At 38.8% G+C, this 21,343-nt stretch overlaps 1 protein-coding gene across 3 annotated transcripts in view; it reads left to right on the top strand.

Moving 5' to 3' along the window:
• The window catches only part of Scp2 (Sarcoplasmic calcium-binding protein 2), a 55,407-nt gene extending 34,625 nt beyond the window's left edge, over window positions 1-20,782 (top strand). For 2 of the 3 annotated variants that reach the window (XM_046619250.2, XM_069134730.1), the window contains exons 2-7: window positions 8,276-8,340; window positions 11,883-11,935; window positions 14,434-14,553; window positions 15,528-15,642; window positions 17,034-17,131; window positions 18,134-20,782. In XM_046619250.2, coding sequence (XP_046475206.1) covers window positions 8,283-8,340; window positions 11,883-11,935; window positions 14,434-14,553; window positions 15,528-15,642; window positions 17,034-17,131; window positions 18,134-18,247 — 558 coding nt within the window. In that variant the 5' untranslated portion in view covers window positions 8,276-8,282 and the 3' untranslated portion in view covers window positions 18,248-20,782. The remainder of the gene's footprint in view (window positions 1-8,275; window positions 8,341-11,882; window positions 11,936-14,433; window positions 14,554-15,527; window positions 15,643-17,033; window positions 17,132-18,133) is intronic. The other variant, XM_046619257.2, reaches the window with a different exon arrangement.
• Window positions 20,783-21,343: the final 561 nt, after the last annotated feature.

Genomic DNA, 21,343 nt, shown 5'->3' with positions numbered 1-21,343 from the left:
GCGAATTTCATTTACTCCGAAATGTTGCGGTGTGAGGTATGTGCGATGAGATATTACGGTAAATTCGCGAAAATCGTATCGTGGAAGAATACGCGACTTGTGCGAAGTTCGGGAAAGAGAGGAGACGATAACAATTTTCTTAACGAATCGCCTGAAAAGTTTACGGGTCGAAGAGGAGGGTTTGAATTACGCGCTAAAAATTAGCGTCGCAATGTACCGACCGAGTAATCGAATCGCTTTACTTTCGTACCTCTTCCCCCCTCGCGAGTAATGCAGAAGTCGTTTCGAAAAATTAGAAAATTTATTTAAAACAGAGTTTGCCATGATGCGCTCTTGTGGAAATTGAAAAAAAGTCGGAAAGACCATAAATTTACAATCGCGGCCGATTCTCGCTACCTTTGAGGTTACGTAGGTCGGATTCTCCGTAATTTCACGAACTTTCATCCAACTTTTCTACACGATTCTAATTAAAGCTCGTGATAATAAGCCCGAGTTTGAAGCGATCTTATAGCTCGGGAAAGAAGGGAAAAAGCACATTAACGGAACCGTTACGAATCGAATTAGCGACTCGCAGTGGAAAATTTGCAGATCTATGGAGGCGAGGTCGAGTTTCTGCCGACGACACCCGCGCTTCCATATCGTGTAATTCCTACACTTCAAACCACCTAAAACACACTTCGAGTGTATCGCGAAGCCGCTGCATATATAATTGAGATACGAGACGACGTCGACCGCACGCCGGCGGTTCATTTGCCTGCATGAACGGCGAAACGGCATTGTTTTTATTACTCCGCCGACAAAGTTGCGAACTCTGTTACCATTCGACCCTACGAGTGGTTAAATTTGTCCCAGGCTGCCTCGGGGCTTTTACCTCATCGTTTTGTAATTTTCCCTTTCACTTTCCGTACGTTGTTGGTTTTTGTTTTTTTAGTTTTTTTTTTCTTTTTCATTTAACTTTTTTCTCGCTTCTGTATTTTTGTCGTACAACTTCTGGATGTGGTGTATTTTTTGTTTTTTGTAACGAACAGAGAGGGAGAACGGGATCGAGTCGATCTAATTATTCCGTGTCCCTTTTCGTCCCTTTTCCTGTTTTTTTCGCCCTCCGATTGCAGGTGCCTTATAGCTTTTCCGGAATCCCAAGGGTAAAAATCGTTTGGAGTAAGCTAACCCGGTCAATTCGTTCCTATAATATATTGGCTTACCAGCAGATGGGATGCGGTGACTCGATCCTCTTTATACACGATATGTTTACGCGATTTTTTTCCCTTGTCTACAGGGATATTAGTTTATAAGTGACCAGCCCTTTCTATACGTTATTGAGACTTGAACAATTTTAAGCAACTTTCGGCATTGTCGATTATGTAATTCTTCTCCTTACTTTTCTTCCTTTAAGAGGTGAAAAAAAAAAAAAAAAAGTGAAAACAGTTTACTGTATCTTCGAAGAAATGTAATTTAAGAAATTTCGGTACCTTGTGTAAATTGAATTTTATACAGAACACATCGGAGGAATATTTGAGTTTCGGTTTTTTTTTCTTTCCTCCGAAGTTGCGAAAGAAATCATGATTTTCTTTTCCTACTCATATAATGACGCTGTGCTTTAAAAATCTCCACTCAAAGTTTGATGAGAAAACTTTAAAATTTGCTTTCCCTGTACATTGTGTGGTTAAAAGTAGTGTGCATGATGCGGACATGTATGTATATACGTTACGTACATAGGAAACGACAAGTATAATACGTACATGAGAATTCTGCACGTCTTACATATCTATATACTATATATATATACTTCGCCGTGCTGATCAGCCTAGTTTCGGCACTTCGTCCTTTTCCTTCTTGTTTCTCTTCCCTCACACTTTTCTCCACCTTTTGTTCGGTCTTATATCCTTCAGTGGTTTTTGGCTACATACCTTATACATACATAGAATACTAAAACGCGAACCGTTTCGTAGGTGTATTAGCATGTGTACGTACGCATACATTATACCTACAAAACAGCCACGCGACGACGTGCCACGAATTTCGAAAATCGTTGTCACGTATGGATGTAAACGCACGTATCAAGCTTCGGTTCTTCCCGATACTCGCGGCGCGTTACTCAAGTATATATATATATATATATACGCATACGCAACATGGACGCTTTGGATGGGATCGCAACTTTAAAGCTTCGATCCGCCGTTATAAAAAATCAATGTCTATAATCAGTGGATCACCTTTCTTGGTACATTTTTAGGAAAATCACGTCAGCTTACTTTTTTCGATAAAAGACTCCGCAGTATCCTTAAGGAAATTGGCTCTTGGTTGAGTACGTATCTTCCCGATCAAAATTTCTCACGGATACAAGTCCCAAAAATCACTAGTTACCGAGATACAGGCCTCGGTCGAAGGGTGTTCAGATTTATTTGATATCCATGGCTTTCGTGATTTTCATAAATTATGAAACCTTAAGGGGACTTGAAATCAAACAAATCACTTAAAAAACTGCACGGCCGATTCTCAAAGATATGCGGGAATAAAGGTTTTTCATAAAGGTGACATACTAAAAATCCAACCAATATTCGATCGCAAGCCAATTTCCATCAGAATTCTGCGGGGTCCTTTGTCGAAAAAATATTAATTTCGAACCCGTTGCGATTCGTGCGAAAAACGTGGGTACATACGATAGAAAACAGCGCACACTGGTCGGCAAAGAGAAACTGAATGAGCGGCGACGAAGAAAAGGCTTAGAAAACCGAACGAGCTGTGGGAAAAGGGTCTCCGAAGGTGATGAGAAAAAAGAAGTTTATAAAGAGAAGGATATATACGATTTACTTTCCAAGCTTCGCACGCACGTGACACAAGCATATGGAATATACCATATGTATACATATATACCTATAAATAGGCTCTTCGCACATTTCTTGCTCCATGTATCTCCCTCGGGATCTCGTGTCATTTTTCCAAAGGGTTGCGTATAACTTGCGCGTGCGCGCGTTCGCGTACAAACGTCCGTGCACCTCCCATATAGAATATAAAAAACATATAAACGTGTCAGGCCGGGGATGGAAAAGATACCCTCGACATCGCACGTATTAGTTCTTGTTTGGTATAAAAAATATGCCGCGTATAGCGAGAATCGAAAGTCGTCCTTCCGCGTGCACGCGTGTCGGGATCGATCTTACGGGGGAAAAGCAAAGGCGAAACCCCGGGCCGCCAACCTGCAACCTCCCGAATTCCATCTTCATTATCCAAAGATGGCCACCGACGCCAACTTCTAATTTAATTAACGCATTTCCACCCAGGCAGTAAATACCGGAGGCTCTAAAGCTCCGCCTGGGTTTTATGTACACGCAATATACGTGTATAGGTATGAGAATTTGTATCATTTCATCTGCCGGCTATTAAAACATGCGTGCTTCGGAGTATTATCCCTGCAATGGAGACGATTTTTCAAAAAAACCTCTGCAGGATTTTGCTGATCACGAATTGAAATCTTACACACCTGCTCATATATATTGCATATACATTTTATTGATAATTATTCTTTATTTTTTTTTTTTCATTTCTCCAGTCTTCTTACCTTTGTTACTCTTTATTGAGACTCTCCCTTTTTTTTTCTCCTCACCCTTTCACTTTGTACCATTGAAATTCTCGACTCAAGTTTATACGCCCGTTTCTTTTTTAATATAAAAAAAATGTGGGACCTTGAGTTATACGGAGGAGAGCTTTATGTCGGGGAAGGTAACTCGATAGGATTTATTCTGGTCCCCCTTTCATATCACGCGCGGGGCGGCTAATTATTAATACTGCATCCGACATTTTCCACGATACATATATGTATTAGATATAATAATAGATACGATGCGCGAGGGATTGAATTTCTTTTTTTCATACCGCAGTATACGGGATAATCTTCAAAGCGATACGGGAATTACGAGTCCACGGTGATAAATCCTTTTTTCATTCGGGTAACCATTTTTAACCACTTTTCTGGTCAAGAGCTTTTTGAAACAGTCTTGTGTTTTTTTTATTCTCATCCTCTTGTTCCGATGAAAAATTCGATAGCAACGAATCGTGGGTATACGTATAGTATTTGCGTGAAAGTTTAATCGAAATCGTTGCCGTTTGATTTTATATATGACACAGAATCGGTGCAACGATGTCGAACAATTTCCTATCGCGAAATATTCACTTGTACTCCGCTTTCGCGTTTGATCGTATCGCCGAAATCATGTAATCATCGTATCTTTTAAATTGATAACGCAGTACGCGTACAACTTGCACGTACGTATACGTATAACGTGAAATAATAGCGTGCAGCGTGAGTATTATTTTTCAAACACGGGAATTGAAAGAAAGAAGTAAGTGAATAAGAATAAAAAGAGAGAAATAAAAACGGAGAGGAAATGACGAAAAAGTCTGTCACGTTTTCCGACCAGATTATACGTATATGTATCTGTATGTATATATATATATATATATATGTATCTGTAAACTCACGCGATATCAAAACTCGGTCAGTGACACATCCACCCTTAACTTATGTGTCGGTAAACAAAGGGTGTAATATATTACCTATCCATGCGTGTACAATAATTTACGATAATTATTCATTCGCGCGTTTTTGTATATTATGTTGTCACGAACTAGGCGTTACGGAATAAATAATTAGGTTCGCGAACTTATTAAGCGAATTATCAGATAGCAAAGTTAAATGTACGGAGAAATGCTTTACATGCTTACAGTTTAAAGTCTGAAACAGGATTGTTTTTAGGATAATGATGGTTGGCGCGGTAAGCTCACTTTTCTTTTAACGCGTGAAAGCTTTGCGAAACTTTTATATACGACGACCACTAGAAAGGGAGGGAAAACGGATGATTTCACCCTTTGGAACAATATTACGCAGACAGGTACTATAAATGTACGTATTTAAATGATAAAGAGGAAGATGATTTACAATTTGCAATTCGGGATACGAAAAAATTTCCCATCTTGACGCGATTAAATAACAGAGAAATTGATGACGCATAAATTACGATAAACTTTCACAAGCAATAAATAACAAGTTTCAATTACGTGCAGCATAGGTGAAAGAAAAACGAATTCTTGAATTAGTTTTATTTCCGATTCATTCATTATTTTTTATTATTTACAATCATCGCAATTAATCACTTGCCCGCACTGTTTTACAATAATTAGGTATATAGAAGCTTGCACGTTGTTCAATGATGCATGTAAATACAAATCGTGAATTTCCGTTCGAAGGAAAAGCTCGACTTTAGCCTCGTATTATCACCGTCCATTGACAAAAAGTTAAAGCTCGTCGATAAACCCGCGAAACGAGTCTGCGCGGTGCTGCGGCAGTTACGCGAGTAACAGCCGTTGCCATTTATCCCATCTACCACGTACCGTATACCATGTATATGGATCGTACACGTATATGTATATATATATACACACACACCTACCGACCCAGACATAATATTATACTAAAGGAGCTTTCTTATTCCTCAAAGAATGTAAAGCTCCCACTCGAAGGTGAACAAGAAAAATATCTCAATCGTCGAGGTCCGCGCTGTCGTTCACTTTTTCTTTCCTCTCTATCTCTCTCTTTCCCCTTCTGTTTCGTCTATCTCTTTCTATTTTTTTTTTTTCTCTCGTTACCTCGACAGTAAAAGAGGAAAAGGAAACTCCATTATCAGAGTCTCTACTTTGCAGTGCTGCTTGATGGACGCGGATTGCATCCACGTGCGGTCATTTTGTAGGAAAAAAGAAAAGAAGAGAGAAAAAAAAAAAAAAAAATGTGGGCAGAAAGAGAAAGAGAAGCGTGTGTATAGAGGAAGCAAAATGAAAACAAAAAGCTTAGCGCTCTTCTGCTATGATTATTTGCGAAACGTGTCACCTTTACAAAGCCAGCTGAGTGCAGGATCTGGTGTTTGCTTTCAATTTCTTTTTTTCTTTACTACTTTCTCCTTTTTTTAGACGATTTTTTAGATACCAGTGCACCGCAGCAAAGTCCATCCTCCTTTATCATCCTGGTCATGTCTAAATTGAGGGATGCAGTTTTGAAAAAGTATATATTATTATACGTACATGTCTTTTGTTTTTTTTTTTACCTTTTTATCTTTTACTTACAAGTATGCAATTTTCGGTAGTCGGACACTCGCCGATCAAAATTAATAATCAATAATAACTATACCAGCGCAATTGTAAAAATATATTCACAATCTGAAAGCTCTCAGATTTTTACAATCATTTGTCGATCAGTTTATACTTGTATACAAAACATTTATACAAAATTTATTACAGAGACAATCCGTTCGTATAACGGCAGATATTTTTTAACGCGATAAATTTTCCGTCACGTTTCATTTCCTGCACGACACGCTTCAGAGGATCGTGAAATATAACGAAAATAATTAAATCAACTCTTGATAAGAGATGTCGCGTAAGGCTGAACGGAGCTTTTTATTCGTACTTTTATTTTTGTACATCTCCGGAATTTGAAGCAGCTGCGATAAGCTTTCGCTACGTTTTTTTCTGTATTGTGTATATATATATATATATATATATGTATATATATACATATTCCGTATCCTTTCTTATTCTTTTAAATACGTTTCACGCTTTTCTTCTCCTTTTGCTCCCTTCTCGCTTTCTATTGGTTCATTCTTGGACCGTGTATTGCGAGATCGTAAAAGGCGAGAGAATCTTTTCTCGTCGCCTGTCGCAGCCGGCGAAACCTTCTCTACGAGTATAATCTAAGGCGTAACCGTAAAATTAGATCTCGTTTTACAGAAAATGGGAACCTGCAAAGCAGTCTAGGCGGCATTGTAATTCTCTTGTCAGGCATACCGTCCCCTGCACTCGAGACTCGGAGAGAAAAGCCGTCAAGCGAAATGTCCTCTCCTCCCCCCAACCCCATATATATACCTATACCAGATTAAATCTATCTACATCCCGACACACACGCACACACACACACACACGTATTACGTACGTATATTATAATTATACTCATCGTCCGCCTCCGATTCTACGGAAATGCAGATACATATTCTCTGATACCTAGTCGCATAATATCATCTCGGACGAGTTTACCTACATAACCGTTGCGAACTTTCCACGTGTAGGTGAAATTATTGAACGCGCTTTATACGTATTATATACATATATGTACGGTGTACCCACATGTACGAATACGGAAGTAAAACCGTACTCGAAATACAACAAAGGGAATAATAATTATTCAATTTGGCTTTTTCGCCACACCTGGTGATGACCGTTTATCTTTTTCCGTCCGTATTTGTATACGTGTGTGTAAGATGCGCGATTTGTCAGCAACAATCGTTTCTCATACCGAATCAATTTCGTTCGAAGCTGTATCCCATTGCATCAGTTTGTTTCATATGATCGCAAAGAAAAAAAAAGAAGGAAATCTACAACGTCTTGTTTTATCGTAGATTGCAATAAAATTTTTTTTTTTTTAATTATAGAGAAAAAAATCGTACGCCCGAATGCTGACGCTGAGAATTTTTTGCAGGATGAAAAAAGTAATGGAAACGAAAAAAAAAAAAAAATAAGCGAACTGCGACGGAAATTTCGCGAGACTGAGAAACGAGAAGTGTTTTTATCCCATGAAGCGTTCATTTTAATACTCGTATCGCAGATTCTATGCAGATATTTTGTTTTTTTCTTTCTTTTTCTCTTCTTCTCCTTCTTCTTGTTTTTTTTTTTTTTTTGTTTTTTACCTGCAGATGTTAATATTCACGGTGAATTTCGGCGAAGACGAACGATTAAGATGAGAGCTTCCGCTCCCGTGCCGGGATAAAATTTATTACAGCTTTCGTCGAATTGTACGAGGCGAGATCATTGCGTGGGTGGCGAGGAGACGGATTGTTGCGGATTTTGGAACCGTGTGCTTCGCGACGAGCCACACGCTGTCCATTAGCATAATTGTAACGCCCCGCGAGGGCGCGACGAACGTGAAAACGAATTTTCCTCGAATTTCGCTCGACGGAGGGGTTGATCCGAAAAAATTTCTCAACCGGCGATGATGTATTCCCGAGCTTGGTTGATAAATATAAATTCACATTAACCCCTCGCCAGGACCACTTTGGGGGACTCGATTCTCCCCTAATTTTCCCGTTTTTCACGAGGATTGTTTCCGGCCGTCCCGTTGATCCCGACTTGAACTTCCGGGGAGGGGGGGGATATTTTCTTGATACCGCTGGCGGCTCCCGACTAATCACAACCCCTGAAACTAATCAAACTTCTTCCTCCTCTTATGTTTCAGCAGCAAGATGCCGATCTCAGACTTCCGCAAGAACAAGCTCCTCTACGTCTTCAACGTTTTCTTCGGTGAGTTTTAAACGGAGGCGAGATGAAAACTTTTGATCTCCTTATTTCTTATTTTATAAACAAGTTGATAAACGCAACGGGAATACTATACGTATTACATATACAGGTATGCGAGTATTTTTCCTCTAATTAAATTGATTTGTCGGCATGTTTTTTTTTTTTTTTCTTTGCACCACCCTTTCGTTTTCGATGCGAAATTTCGAAGCAACTGATTTTCGTTACGCCGACGTTTCATTTTCGTTAATTCATATTTTATTAACACCATTTCTCATCCTGACTTGGACGTGAAGTGAAGTAAAGTTCGAAAACTGGGTGGGCTGGTTGGTACTCCTCACTTTCGGAGGAACCTCGACGCAAACAGCTTATGCCTGTCGAAACTTGGGAGGTTGATCTAGGTGCGCATGCCTGTCTATATAACCATTCCGTCAGTCGAGACTACCTTGAAACTCATTATAATTCCCCCGGACTCCTTGCCTTGGTTTAACCACCCATCCTACGACGGATTAAAGGCGTGCGAAACTGCGTAGGAAGAAAATAGCGACGAAACAAGAACTAAATCTAATGCAAAAACCCGCTGCAACGAAGAAATTTTCTCGTTAATCTTTAAAAATAAATAAATAAATAAATAATAATGATAATAATGATAGTAAATATCCGTACAGTCAGTTCGATTTTATGTAACGATATGGAAAATCTTACTAGAACACGATAAAAATTGAATTACATGTGATAAAAATATTGAAAACTGTTCGGAATCGCACGCATACTCCGGAAAGTGAAAAAAAAGCCCGGGTATACTTGTTTTCTTTCGATCTGAACTCGGGGAGCTGAAAAATCTCTCTTGTTCGGGATAAAGCTGGGGAAAAATTGAATCGAGGACGGATCCGATCCGCGGAAAATATCCCGAGAGTGTCGTCGAGGGGGAATATCTGAAACGCACCGAGGCGAGGGGTGAAAAAAACACGAAATTGCGGGTACAGGTATAAGACTTACGGAGGGCATAAGACGAGGATGACACCCGCGGTGACGGGACGAGATCTCGGAATTATAGGTACGATCCGGGAATATCTAGGAACACCCGGGGATTTCCTGGTGGAAAATTATCGAGTGGGGAAAAACGAAGGATGTCTATTTATGGGAGGCAGGAGCCGGATGATATTGTGATATAAACAATAGGCGAACCGGCTGCAGAATCTACGGCCTGCCTCGCAACCTCGTGCGGCCATCACGCCTCGCGAGCTTTGAAAAGCGGCCTGCGGGAAAATTCCCGGACGCCTTTCAACCCTTTGCGCCGTTTCAACCCCTCCGCTGACACTTGTTATCCGATTTAACCGCTAGGGCTATTTATTTATAGTAATTATTATCGATCGTCACCGTTCGAGGCGGCGGCTCTGAGCTGCGGGAAATTGTCTACGATTGTCACATTTGTTGGGGAAGTTCGTTTTGGTTGGCCGATAACACAGGCCTGCGAAATATAACGCATCGTTTGCCCTTAAAATAATAATGCTTTTGGCTTTGGGATTTAGATGTGTTTAATTAAAACGTAGCGCTAGGATGATTTTTAAAAACGTGTCGAGATTTATTTTTATGCAAGGTATGTTTACGGATTTTTTAACAATTTTGTCGTACGTAGCTCTAAATATGCTTAAAATCACCGTAAAAAACAACTAGTGAAGGTAAATGAATATTTAAATATCAACGCTATCATTTTTGACACAGAAATTCGAAGTTAACTCTACTGGACCTAAAAAAATAGAAAAACATACTCTTCCAAGAAAATTCACGCGATAGAATTTTTTTAATATTTATTTCATAGATTCGTACCTAATACCTATCAAAATTACCACTCAGTCTTGTCATGGGAAATTAATCGCAGGTCTGTGTAATGGTTATTTTTTATTCAATTTACGAAGGTTGTAAGAGGCTATTTTTTATTCATCATACAAAGCGTGTGTCGTTCGTTATAGATTCTTGGCCAACGGTCAGATTACCTTTCGAGATTTCACAGGATTTGCTGAGAATTGCCATAATCGGTTTTTCGCAATGTTTCATATCGCGCACTTTGTACTTTATCCTGCGAAGAAGAGGAGGAGGAGGAGGAGGAGGAAACACTGAAGTCGCGTCAAAGCTCCGGCTATGCAAAGACGAAATGCACCGCTGCAGCAGCCAGATTTACATTATATAACTATGCATGTACACCGAACTCCAAAAAATTATATGCGGGGCCTCGGATTAAGATAAACAAAGTTTAAAGAGTTAAACACGAGTACGTCAAATCTATTGACAGATTGACGGATATAAACTTTGCGTAAATACGAAACGACGCTGTTGTTAATAGGTAGATAAATAGCTGGATATTCATGATTATAGACGAAAAAAAATACACGCCAGTATCGAAAAGTGCTTAAAAAGTGAGCTACGTTCGCTGCACGGTAAATAATTTTTTTTTTTTTTTCATCTATCACTGAGGGCGATTTTTTATTCCTCGCGCGAAATGTGAGCCGTTAAAAAACTTTCGACGACTTTGATCGCGCTTTAAAAATACTAGTTTTTGAATAATTGTTGGAATTTCAGGCAATAATTAGTGAAATTAATATGTAAGGATCACACCCTCTTGGTTTTCGGGACAATCGATTGAAGGGGTGATTAATCTTTAGATCTTCACACTATTCCGACGAATGAGTAAAGGTTTCGTTATCGGCAGAGAGGCCGTAGGGATCGTTCGCATCATGGATGAATATACTTACTGCCAGCCCTCGGTATTCGCGAAGAGAATTAGTAATCCTTTGGTGGAACGTGTGAAGAACGCAGGGTTGAGACCTGCCTGTTGGGTGAACGTGTCGGAGGATCGCGTGATCGGATCAGTTACAGAGGGTTCGAAAGAAGTGCCTGCTCTTTATTCCATCTATGGGGCATTCCGTGCCAACCTCGGAATGTTTCTTTATTTGAAACTTTGTTCCACAACGACGAGGCCTCTAAGATCCTCGATTTTTTCATTCAATGCCTTTTTTTTTACGGTGTGAATATTCAAACCCATTCCTTAAATTCTGGATGATAAAATTCAACGATGATTTAATATTTTAGATGTTTTGTTTCCTTTTCCATTAATCTTCGAAGATTTTGCATCCACGCAACTAACCAAACGCTCGATCAACTCCCCTGGAATTTTTAAATATTTACGAATATTCGCGCGAATCCGTCCCTCGAACGTGTTGAATTCACAACAGAAGCTGGAAAGCTCGCTCTGATGGATTAATTGTGTTAACGCCGGGTCGCAAGGTTCATTAATCATTCTATACGATGAAACGTCGATTGGCTAAATGTTGGGGAACGTTGCAGGGAGCGAGGCAAACGCTCAATTAGCCATAATACTGCCGGTGCATGCCGCTCCTCGGAATCAACGATTCATCTATTAGCCATCCACCCAGCTATTATCCGAATCCATTCTTGTCCAACAAATTTATACCCTGAAACACCTCGCGGCTATATGTGGAAATTAGCGGGAAAATCGATAACCGTTATTGTTTGTTTCACGCTTTCAGATGTCAATCAGAGCGGCACCATCGAGAAGAAGGATTTCGAACTAGCTATTCAGGTAAGCATTAATCAACGTTGACTCGATTTGATTACAAACAACGAGCATCTTTTTCCTTTTCTTTTTTTTTTTTGTGCGTGAGCAAGAAAATTTTTTGCACGATTTTTGTTTCGATTACAGTTTTATTTCGAACAAACATCCGACAATCGGTTAATAACTCCCCGAATTGTTGTTGTTGCGACAAAGTTATATTATATCGAGTGGTAAAAATAGCTACAGATATCTAGGATATTTATTTGAAGTGAATATAATTTATTGCCGGAATTTGGATATATTTGCAGCATCGAAGAAAAAAAATTTTCGCAGATATTTACAGCCTCGCGTATGTACGTATATTTATATAAGGTAACGTCGCGCTGGCGCTTTGAAATATTCCGAAAGAGAAAGAAGAATCAGAAATGAATAAAACACGAAATGGAAACGACCTCGTTTCGAGCGATCGTATCGATATCGTATATAATACGAGGATATAAAACGTCCGTGGAAAAAGAAGATCACACGTCAAGCTTGTCATTTTTGTTTCTTATTTAGAAGAGAAAGTCGAAAGAAGGAGAAGAGAAAGTGAAATAAAGGAAAATCGCTTTTATCTCAAATCAATCTCACTATGCTTGAATACACCCGTTTATACGATTAACACCCTCATCGGTGTTACAATACATTGTATAAAATCTCCGATTTGGAATATTAAGCTGTACGAAAGACAAGAAAGAAAAAAAGGGTCACGCGAATTGCAGCGGGGTGATCGTTACACGAGGGTTAATCTGAGATTCAGGTAGGGTAGGTTTGATTTCAATCAAAGAACTCTCGGCAAAATTTTTTTCGCCATATCAGCCGGGACACGCGTATATTACGCAAGCGATAAGGAGCGTTAGGCGGTGCGGGAAGACCGATAGATCCTTGCCGTCACACCGCCGGTTGATTCGCGGCCATCCAGCCAGCCAGCCAGCCACTTTCCGACACAAAAGCTGCGAGGGAGCCGAGATACAGATAACGGAGTTTCACCGTCAATCCCGAGGACGAGAAACCCCCGCGGAATGTGCAGGAACCAAGTTATGGACGGAGGAACGCGGAACGCGGAATGTTGAAGGAGGAGGAGGTGGGCGAAGATCTCGCCAAAACGCGTTGCCAGAAGGGCTTCTCGGCCCTCCCGGATCCCGGATCCCAGACCTCCCCCCCCCCCCCCCCCCTCCCTTCTTCCCCTCTATCTACCCTCTGGCTCTTCCACTTCGACCTGACGTCCCCTGGCTTCTTGCGTTAAGACAAATAGGCTCGTGATTTATCTTTGCCCCCCACCCTTCACCTCCATTATACCAACCTACGGAAAACTTTTAAGCCCGCTTCCGGGCCCCGCTTTCTCCATCCAGCAAATAATGGCGTTCGATCTTGCCAATTGTCCGATTCAACTTTTTCCCTCGCCTGATCGCCTTCGCTATCGAAATCCTTGTGTTCTTTCGGACTTCCTACATTTTTTTTTTTTTTTTTGTGAAACTATGTTTAAACAGCGCGCTTAGCGGCTAATTCAAATAAGAAAAAAATTAAGCTTGCAGTGAGAGTGAAGGAATGAGTTTCACCGATTCACAGTCTGCGATAAGACGCCGAAGAATTAACGTCGGACCGATACCTCGTAGTCCTTGTTTTAATTTATTCTTTTACCTGTCAATTTGTACAATTTTACAATATATATTTCTTCTCTATTCAGTTCCGTCTAGTCAAATTCTCTTCTAAAACTGCGAGTCAAAAGTTGTCAAATTTAGAACGTTTGTAAGTGGAACGAAAAAAAAGAAGAAGATAGACGAAGAGTAGGGTGAGGGGAAAAAAATAAAACATGGAACATGGTAATTGGCTCGTAATAACAAGCGTAGGATGGTTAAAAAAAAGAGGAGGGTATTATACAGCCCAAGGGAAGGGAAAAATGAGAAGCTAAAAGAAAGAAGGTAGCCGAGGGAAAAGTCTCCCGATACGTGCATGCATACATATGATGCGGATGAGTGCAGGATACATGGATATAGGTACAGATAGGTGTACGTAGTATACCTACAAGATACTTAACGTTATATACCGTGATACTCTCGAAAGATAAAAAAGCTCTTCCGCCCGAAGGTGCAAATTTATACACGCATACTATTTAGTTACGGTGCAGATCGTCCATCCTTCACGTTGCGATATCAGCAAAGATTGAACATTTTTCAAACCGAACCTCGAGGGTCGTTACCTTATTTCTTTTTTACCTTTTCCTCGATTATTCCAGTGGACTTGGGAGAAAAATTGATCGCATGCAGGTATGCGACGGTTTTATTCATGGCCATAGATCCATATCGATAACGACATAGCTCTTGGAATTCATAGGAATCGACTCGTTAACCTGATTATTCAGACACGGAAGATATTCGGGAAGCAAAGAGAATCGATTAAAACCTCAGCAGTCGAGGTTATTTTTACTATGTAGGTACTCGAATGCTGCAGAATCCACTGTAAATGGGCTCTTCGTTAATTTGCAGAAGATTTGCCAAAACAGAGGCTGGGCTCCTGGCAGCCCGAAAAATCAGCAGACTCACGACAGTCTGCTCAAGGTCTGGGACGGTCTTCGGCAGCGTGCCGACGCCAACCACGACGGTCAGGTTAGTGAATGCGAAAAAAAAACCTCGTCACTTTGTTGCCAATCCAAAGAGTCGGTGTTGAGTGTGTAGAGAAAACAAAAAATCAATGAAAGGAGGCGACCAAGCAAAGGTCAAAAGGCAAGAACAAGCCAAGTCAAGTAAAGTGAGTCAAATTGTATTCGGGTGGGGGTCAAAACTTGGAAGGTCTTAGCAGTTTAGTAGTCACTCTAATCTGTGACACTTTCGGAAATCAAGATTTCGGTATTTTATTTTCGCATCTTTGAAATTTCAATATATCGGACATTCCAAATATTGATACTTCCAAGTTTTCACCCCCACGCTTGAGTTCAAGTGAAAAGATGCTACATTGGGGTGAAAGAAAATTTTTAAAAATCGTTTCGAATTGTCAGTATGAATGGTAACTGAACTTTTCTTGTAATCGTGATTGTTCAATTTTTGTCTCGATCTTAGGAAATGATCCTTTGGGTACTTAAGTACAATACGATCATCGAATAGAAGGGTCTCAATATACGGTTTTCAAATCTATCAGGATTTGATTCGTAGAGTTGAAAAAAAAAAAAAAAATTGAAAGTCTACAATAAACCACAGAGTCGTCAAAATACAAGGATTTTACATAAGACAGAATTTTTGACGGCTCTATGATATTTTGGCTTTCCGGACTTTGAAATACCATGAAATGGATCTTCGATAATTCGGTATTGCGACCTTTCGAAAGAGCGATCACTTTACTTTCTGACTCTCTTCCTTCCGCCATGATTATTTTTATTACAAAATTCAAGGAAATCAGGTTGGGTTTCCTCATTCGAACTTCGATCGTGTCGCCGTTTTTTTTTTCGATCCATCGGTTCATCACTGCGCTGTTAATCGTCCGGTTATACATCCTTGACACCGAATCAGCGGCTTCGCGACATTCGGAAGCAAACTAACCCGCCCCGACCTAAAAAAAAAAAAAAGAAAATTGTTCCCGATTACAGGTGAGCCGCGACGAGTGGTGTTCGATGTGGGAGGAGTACGCCAAGGACCCTACGCACGCTTTGGAATGGCAGCAGCGCTACATGAACTTCATCTTCGACCTGGAGGACACTTCCGGTAAGCCGGATGTTGAGACTTGATTCCCCGATCACGACGCGGCGGTGAATTCTAAAAGCAAAGAGAGGAAAGCGGGTTTATCAACGATTTCCGTTCGCGCAATATCCGCCGGGAAGAATCCAGGGAGCCCGCCGTCTCTTATCATTCCGATCTTATCTGATATGGCTTAAAGATGGTGGTTATGGTTTTTTCTTGTTAATTCTTTATTTTTTATTTTTTTTGGCTCCACTTGTTTTCTTCAATTTTCATTTTATCCTCACCCTTCGCTCAGCCTAGTTTCAGAGGCTTAACCACTCCGTAAGAGATACTAAATTTTGCGGCGGGTTGCCTTTCATAAGGACAAGTCAACAACTCCGGGATCAAGTGGAACTTGAAGCCGACGCTTCGACCCCTCTAGATCGGAGCTGAATCTTCTTTCGTTAAAAAAGTACCTGTACCGGTAGACTGGGAGAAATTTTGTTTTCATCTTATTAGACTTAGTGAGGAATGAGCGTAAAACAAGTATCGTTATAGTTAAGTTTATACAATGTTTTACTTGCAAGAAAATATAGTACCAGTATCACAGGTCTGCAACGAAATCCTCCTTCAAAAAATAAAAAATATCACAAATATGAAGGTCTTGATGTGCCGAATCTATATCTGCTTTCCATTTCTTGGATATTTTTTTCTTACTGTTAAAATCTCAGAATTTGTTGTGTTTTGTTTTTCCATTTACGCTACTCTAATCTATTTGAATAGTATCTGTTCACACAGATAATATAGAAAGAAGTTACAAAATAACTAAAATTTTACTAGTAGATAGATTTTCGGTCGATTATAATGTTTAAACTTTTTAACTTTGTAATTTTTTTTTTATCAATACTGTTGCCATCATTAGCGTTTGATTATAATTAGTAAGCAAAAATAGCGTTTTATTAAGAAAAAAAAAAAAAAAAAAACATTACCTGAAATTTGTACGTGGTACATATTTTTTATCATCATATTTCGATTGAAGATCATCAAATCTATTATAATTACACGTAACAATAAGAAAGAGAAAAAAGGATTTTTTTTTCTGCAGACCAGTGTATTCGGTATTAAAATTTTCTTACAACTGCAGCATTAATATAAATATACTGATCAGAAGTATATAATTTATCCGGTTGTTGTAAAAAATGAAAACAGTTTTTTACCGTATGCTAATTACGCAGTTACATCGTAAATATTTCTCAGTTTGAGTACGGTATAAATACTAATGAGTTACGTACCACGTCGTCACTGTTTCGAAGTCACTTATCCAGATGTAGAATTCTCCGCCGTCTCGATTCCCTCCAGGCATTCCTTTGCGGCAAACCTAACCCAGAACTTACCTATAAACTCGTCTCGATTAATTAACCGACATTTATCAACAGACGACGGACGCATTGACGAGGAGGAATTCACCAGCGTTTGTACAACCTACGGCATTCCAATAAGCGACTGCAGAACCGCGTTCAGCAAACTTTCGGGAGTAAGTATAATAATCGAGAGGATATTCTCTCTTCTCTTTCCGCACAATTCTTTGCATCTGATCTTTGCCTGTGAATTTAATGATCTACCGTGTCTTGATTATTTTTTTCTTCACGTTCGTTCAAGCTTGTAACCAATGCCCCGGAGATGAAGGGAAATTTTTCATCTCAATAAAAATCTTTGACTTTGTAAAATCGAAAGGATTCTCAGTTCCGCAACCGAAACAGCGACTTCAAGGGCTGCGGTTAGGAGAGGGCAATTGTTATTTCGGTCTCTTTTGCTCGCGGGCTTTTACCCCAAAGTTACAACTTGGCAAAATTCTCATATTATCTTTCACCGAGCGCGCGGTTCGCCTCGGATCGTTTTGATAGCGAGCGAACCATTTCTGTGTGACTTGTATCTACTATATATGCATTTGTGTGTATATATGTGTATATGTGTGTGGGTATGTAATCAATCTACAGCTACCGGTCAAAGTTTCAGCAAGACTTGAGATGAAACTGGCGCAGCTCTTTGAACGATATAAATTCGAAGCGAAGATTAGCATCTCGAGTTACTAGGTTTGATGAGAAAATATTTGTACATGATATCGTAGAGAAATTTTTTCACACGAGACAAACTTGTGTCACGATGGTATTTCGATCGGGATTATCTTGCGTTTGGTGGTATTAAAATATAATTATGTATACATAGACTCGCAAGCGCGGAGAACGGTATATTTAAGCGAAAAATATACAATGTGAATCTTAAAACAAATTTACCAACTCTCAGCACGAGGCAGGAAGCTTTCAGCTCCTAGACCGTAAACCCGTTGGTAGATGTGAAAAAATTTATTCGTCAAGAGATTGAGAAAATTTATACATACAGGTTTGGAATCTTTTCGTTTCATTCAAGTGATTTGACCAATTTTTTATTTTTTCCCTTTTCTACCTATGCAGTTGTATCGTCGGTTTATGGGTGGTTGATATTAATATCGTTGCGATTTTTAACAACGTCATTTCAGCAGAAGAAAGAGGTTACACGCGAGGAGTTTACTGAACTTTGGAAAGAGTACTTTTCCTCCGACGATCCGTCAGCGCCTGGCAACTTTATATTTGGCAAAAATTCGTTTAATTAAACTAAAACATCTATTCAGCGCAATAAATACACCCTACCCTGTATCCACGTATAACGAAGCTCCTATGCATTCATTGAACGTCGTGTAATGAACGAATTATCCTATCACTAGTCCTAGCCAAGCCATATCTACGATATTGTAATAATATCAATAAAATAATATTAGTAAGAACATAATAATGATAACGATAACGGTAAATCGAGCGTACGTGTAATAAACATATTTATTACGCGACACAATGCGAAGATCGTCGAGTCATTGAAAAGGAGTCTGTATTATTATTAACTAACACTACAACGATGATGTTCAATCAATATTATTCACCGACGAAGTTACCCGACGATTAGCTTGATACGTATATGTCAAAAATTTGATCGATTATTATAATTCTTCAAATGTTATCGTAGTTTTCACAGAGAATTCGCAGTGTGAGCTGTGACCTCTTGATTGGTTAATTTCTTTTAATGATGTCTAGAGTTGAGCAGGACGATGGATGCAGACTATAATTCAGAATATATATATATGTATATATATATATATATATATATATTTATGTATGTATATATATTTCTCGACCCTTCGCATTTTGAAACAATGAGATAAATCTTATGGTTAGTGTTCTATGATATATAATATGTAACAAAAAGAGAAAATGAAAAAAAAAAAAAATAACAACAACAACAACAACTAAAAAAGAAAAGAGCAATTTAGTATACATATATATGTATATAAATATACGATAAAGATTATTATGGTGTAAGTGATTGAATAAATGTAATGAATAATAACGATATCTAATTATCATTTATAGTATTCGCCTCTTCGCCGTTTAGTGAGTTCAGTTCGAGATTGTAATAACATATCAAGTTTCGGAAATGAAATCAATTCAGTAATTAGAGAAATTGCATAAAAGAACGGAAGTGAAGAAATTTACTTTTATCGATCACTTCAGTCGTTGGGTGAAAACCGCAGGAGCTTGCAGCTTGCAACAATTCAACTAAAATCGTACCTATAATTCTCTACTGATTATATTGTTGTGTCCTCACGGTAGCACGTATATGTAATTTTACATTGAAAAAAAAAGCGTCGTGTACTTGAGTTCGTAAATAATACGACCATGCATCATATCGCAGTCGCCTGCAGTTGAGTTGAATGAATTTCCGATTCACGTATAAATATCCATGCCCGCAAGGGTAATTTGAGTAATTAATCATTAATCACATGAAAGTATGATAATAAATTTTTTATAAATCGAAAAATATATACCACGATCATTACATCGCGTTTATTATAATCCTGAGCGTTACAAAAATAAAAATATATAAAAAAGAAATAAGTAAAAAAGGAAACGAGACAAATGGAAATAGAGACAAGAAAAGTTTGAATTGATGTCAAAATTTTTAGAAGCATTTCGTTCCCTTTACGTGTTCTATTCATCTTAGTCAAATTTATCGTCTAATGAGCTAAGAAATAAAGCTTCTTTGCGAGCAAGCAAGAATCAATATTGATCGAGTAATAAATGCGCTTTGTGAAATTACAGTATCTCCTTTATACCCATTCATTTAAGACTTGCCGCGCGTAATTCCTAAACTTTGAAAATGCTTTGCGACGAGCCGTGTTCTCTCAAAACTTGGTCGTGACATTATTATGCAAGTTTTAAAGAGACTCAAAGTGCTCCTAAACTTTTGTCATCCTATATAATCTTGCCGTTCATTAAATAAATCATAATTCACTGCTGGTACCGATTTAAATTACCGATGACGCGACAGCATTTTTCACTCATCTCTTCCGTCTTTGTTTTTTTATTTTTTATATCGTTTTTCATTAGCTCTACAATTTTAGCGAGTCAATTATTCGAGTTTTAACACACGCGCGTATATCGAAATTGAATGACTCGGCAGGTGAGTCGTGAATCGAAATGAACTGTAAAAATTCAACGTTCAGATTCATGTGATTCGGATTCGATTATGAAACACGTAATTGTTGGATACTTGAAGTTGCGTTAGGGATTCACAAATGCAGATACCTAATTACGTGGGTTTGCCACGCTTGCGAAATCTTATTATGCCGTGTAATACATATGACTGTATAGGTTTATAATTTATAGACAATATATAAGTATGTGTTACATTATTATAATATAAATGGCAATGCTGAAGCATCGGTATCTTGCATGGGTATAATTGTTAATTATATAAAAAGTTATGATGATGTTTTTTTGAATTATGATTAATATACAATATATTATACATTACACTATTACGGTTAAATACATAATAATATAAATGTTCTACTTCTCCTATTGAATATTATACATATATATATTATATTATATCTGTTACTGTACTTCTACTGTAATATTATGATCGTCAAGTGAAAAGGGTTCAACAAAATAAACAAAAGACTAGCATGGGTATCGCAGAATCGGATAAGCTAATCTCAACTTGCCCTTCATGACACCGACATGAGATACAACAATGTACGAGTATTATACAATATCTATGCCCTACATCAAATAAATAATGCATCGCGTCAGCCGTAACTTCTTATTTCCCTCGGGCGAGGCTCGTCTATTTGGAGGATTCAAATCGTAGTGGCATTTTATTTTTGCTTTTATTCAAATATTATGCCACGGCGTCGTATAATAAACATGGGAAGGGGCCACTTTGAATATCTCAAGACCAAAAATAGAAAAGTTTCTCCATAACGAAGGCCGCGCACTACAACAATCCTCTCGGTATGCACACTCGTCCGAGTCTATGCCAGTGCTGAAACTACGAAACCACTAGCCGTCAATACACCAGTGCAAATATTTATCTTAGTGTTCCCGGGGAGAAAATATCCTACGGACGCTATTAAATCAGAATTTACTTCTACGCTTATCTCGACTCCGAATAATCCGCAGTTCAACAAACATTGCGGTGTAACCGGCTGCCTATCCTCCTCTCTTACCAACTCCAACAATACTCCGGTACATTCGTCGACATTCTTATCGAATTGCGGGATGCACACCTATCTACCTTACCGACCCGACGCTTTGTTGCGTCCTTTTCAAGATGGCGCTACGGTTAAGAAAAATTGAATTTCAATCGTTGG

This window comes from Neodiprion pinetum, chromosome 1 (assembly GCF_021155775.2).
Source record: "Neodiprion pinetum isolate iyNeoPine1 chromosome 1, iyNeoPine1.2, whole genome shotgun sequence".
NCBI classification, from domain to species: domain Eukaryota; kingdom Metazoa; phylum Arthropoda; class Insecta; order Hymenoptera; family Diprionidae; genus Neodiprion; species Neodiprion pinetum.
This window is presented reverse-complemented; position numbering and strand designations above follow the sequence as displayed.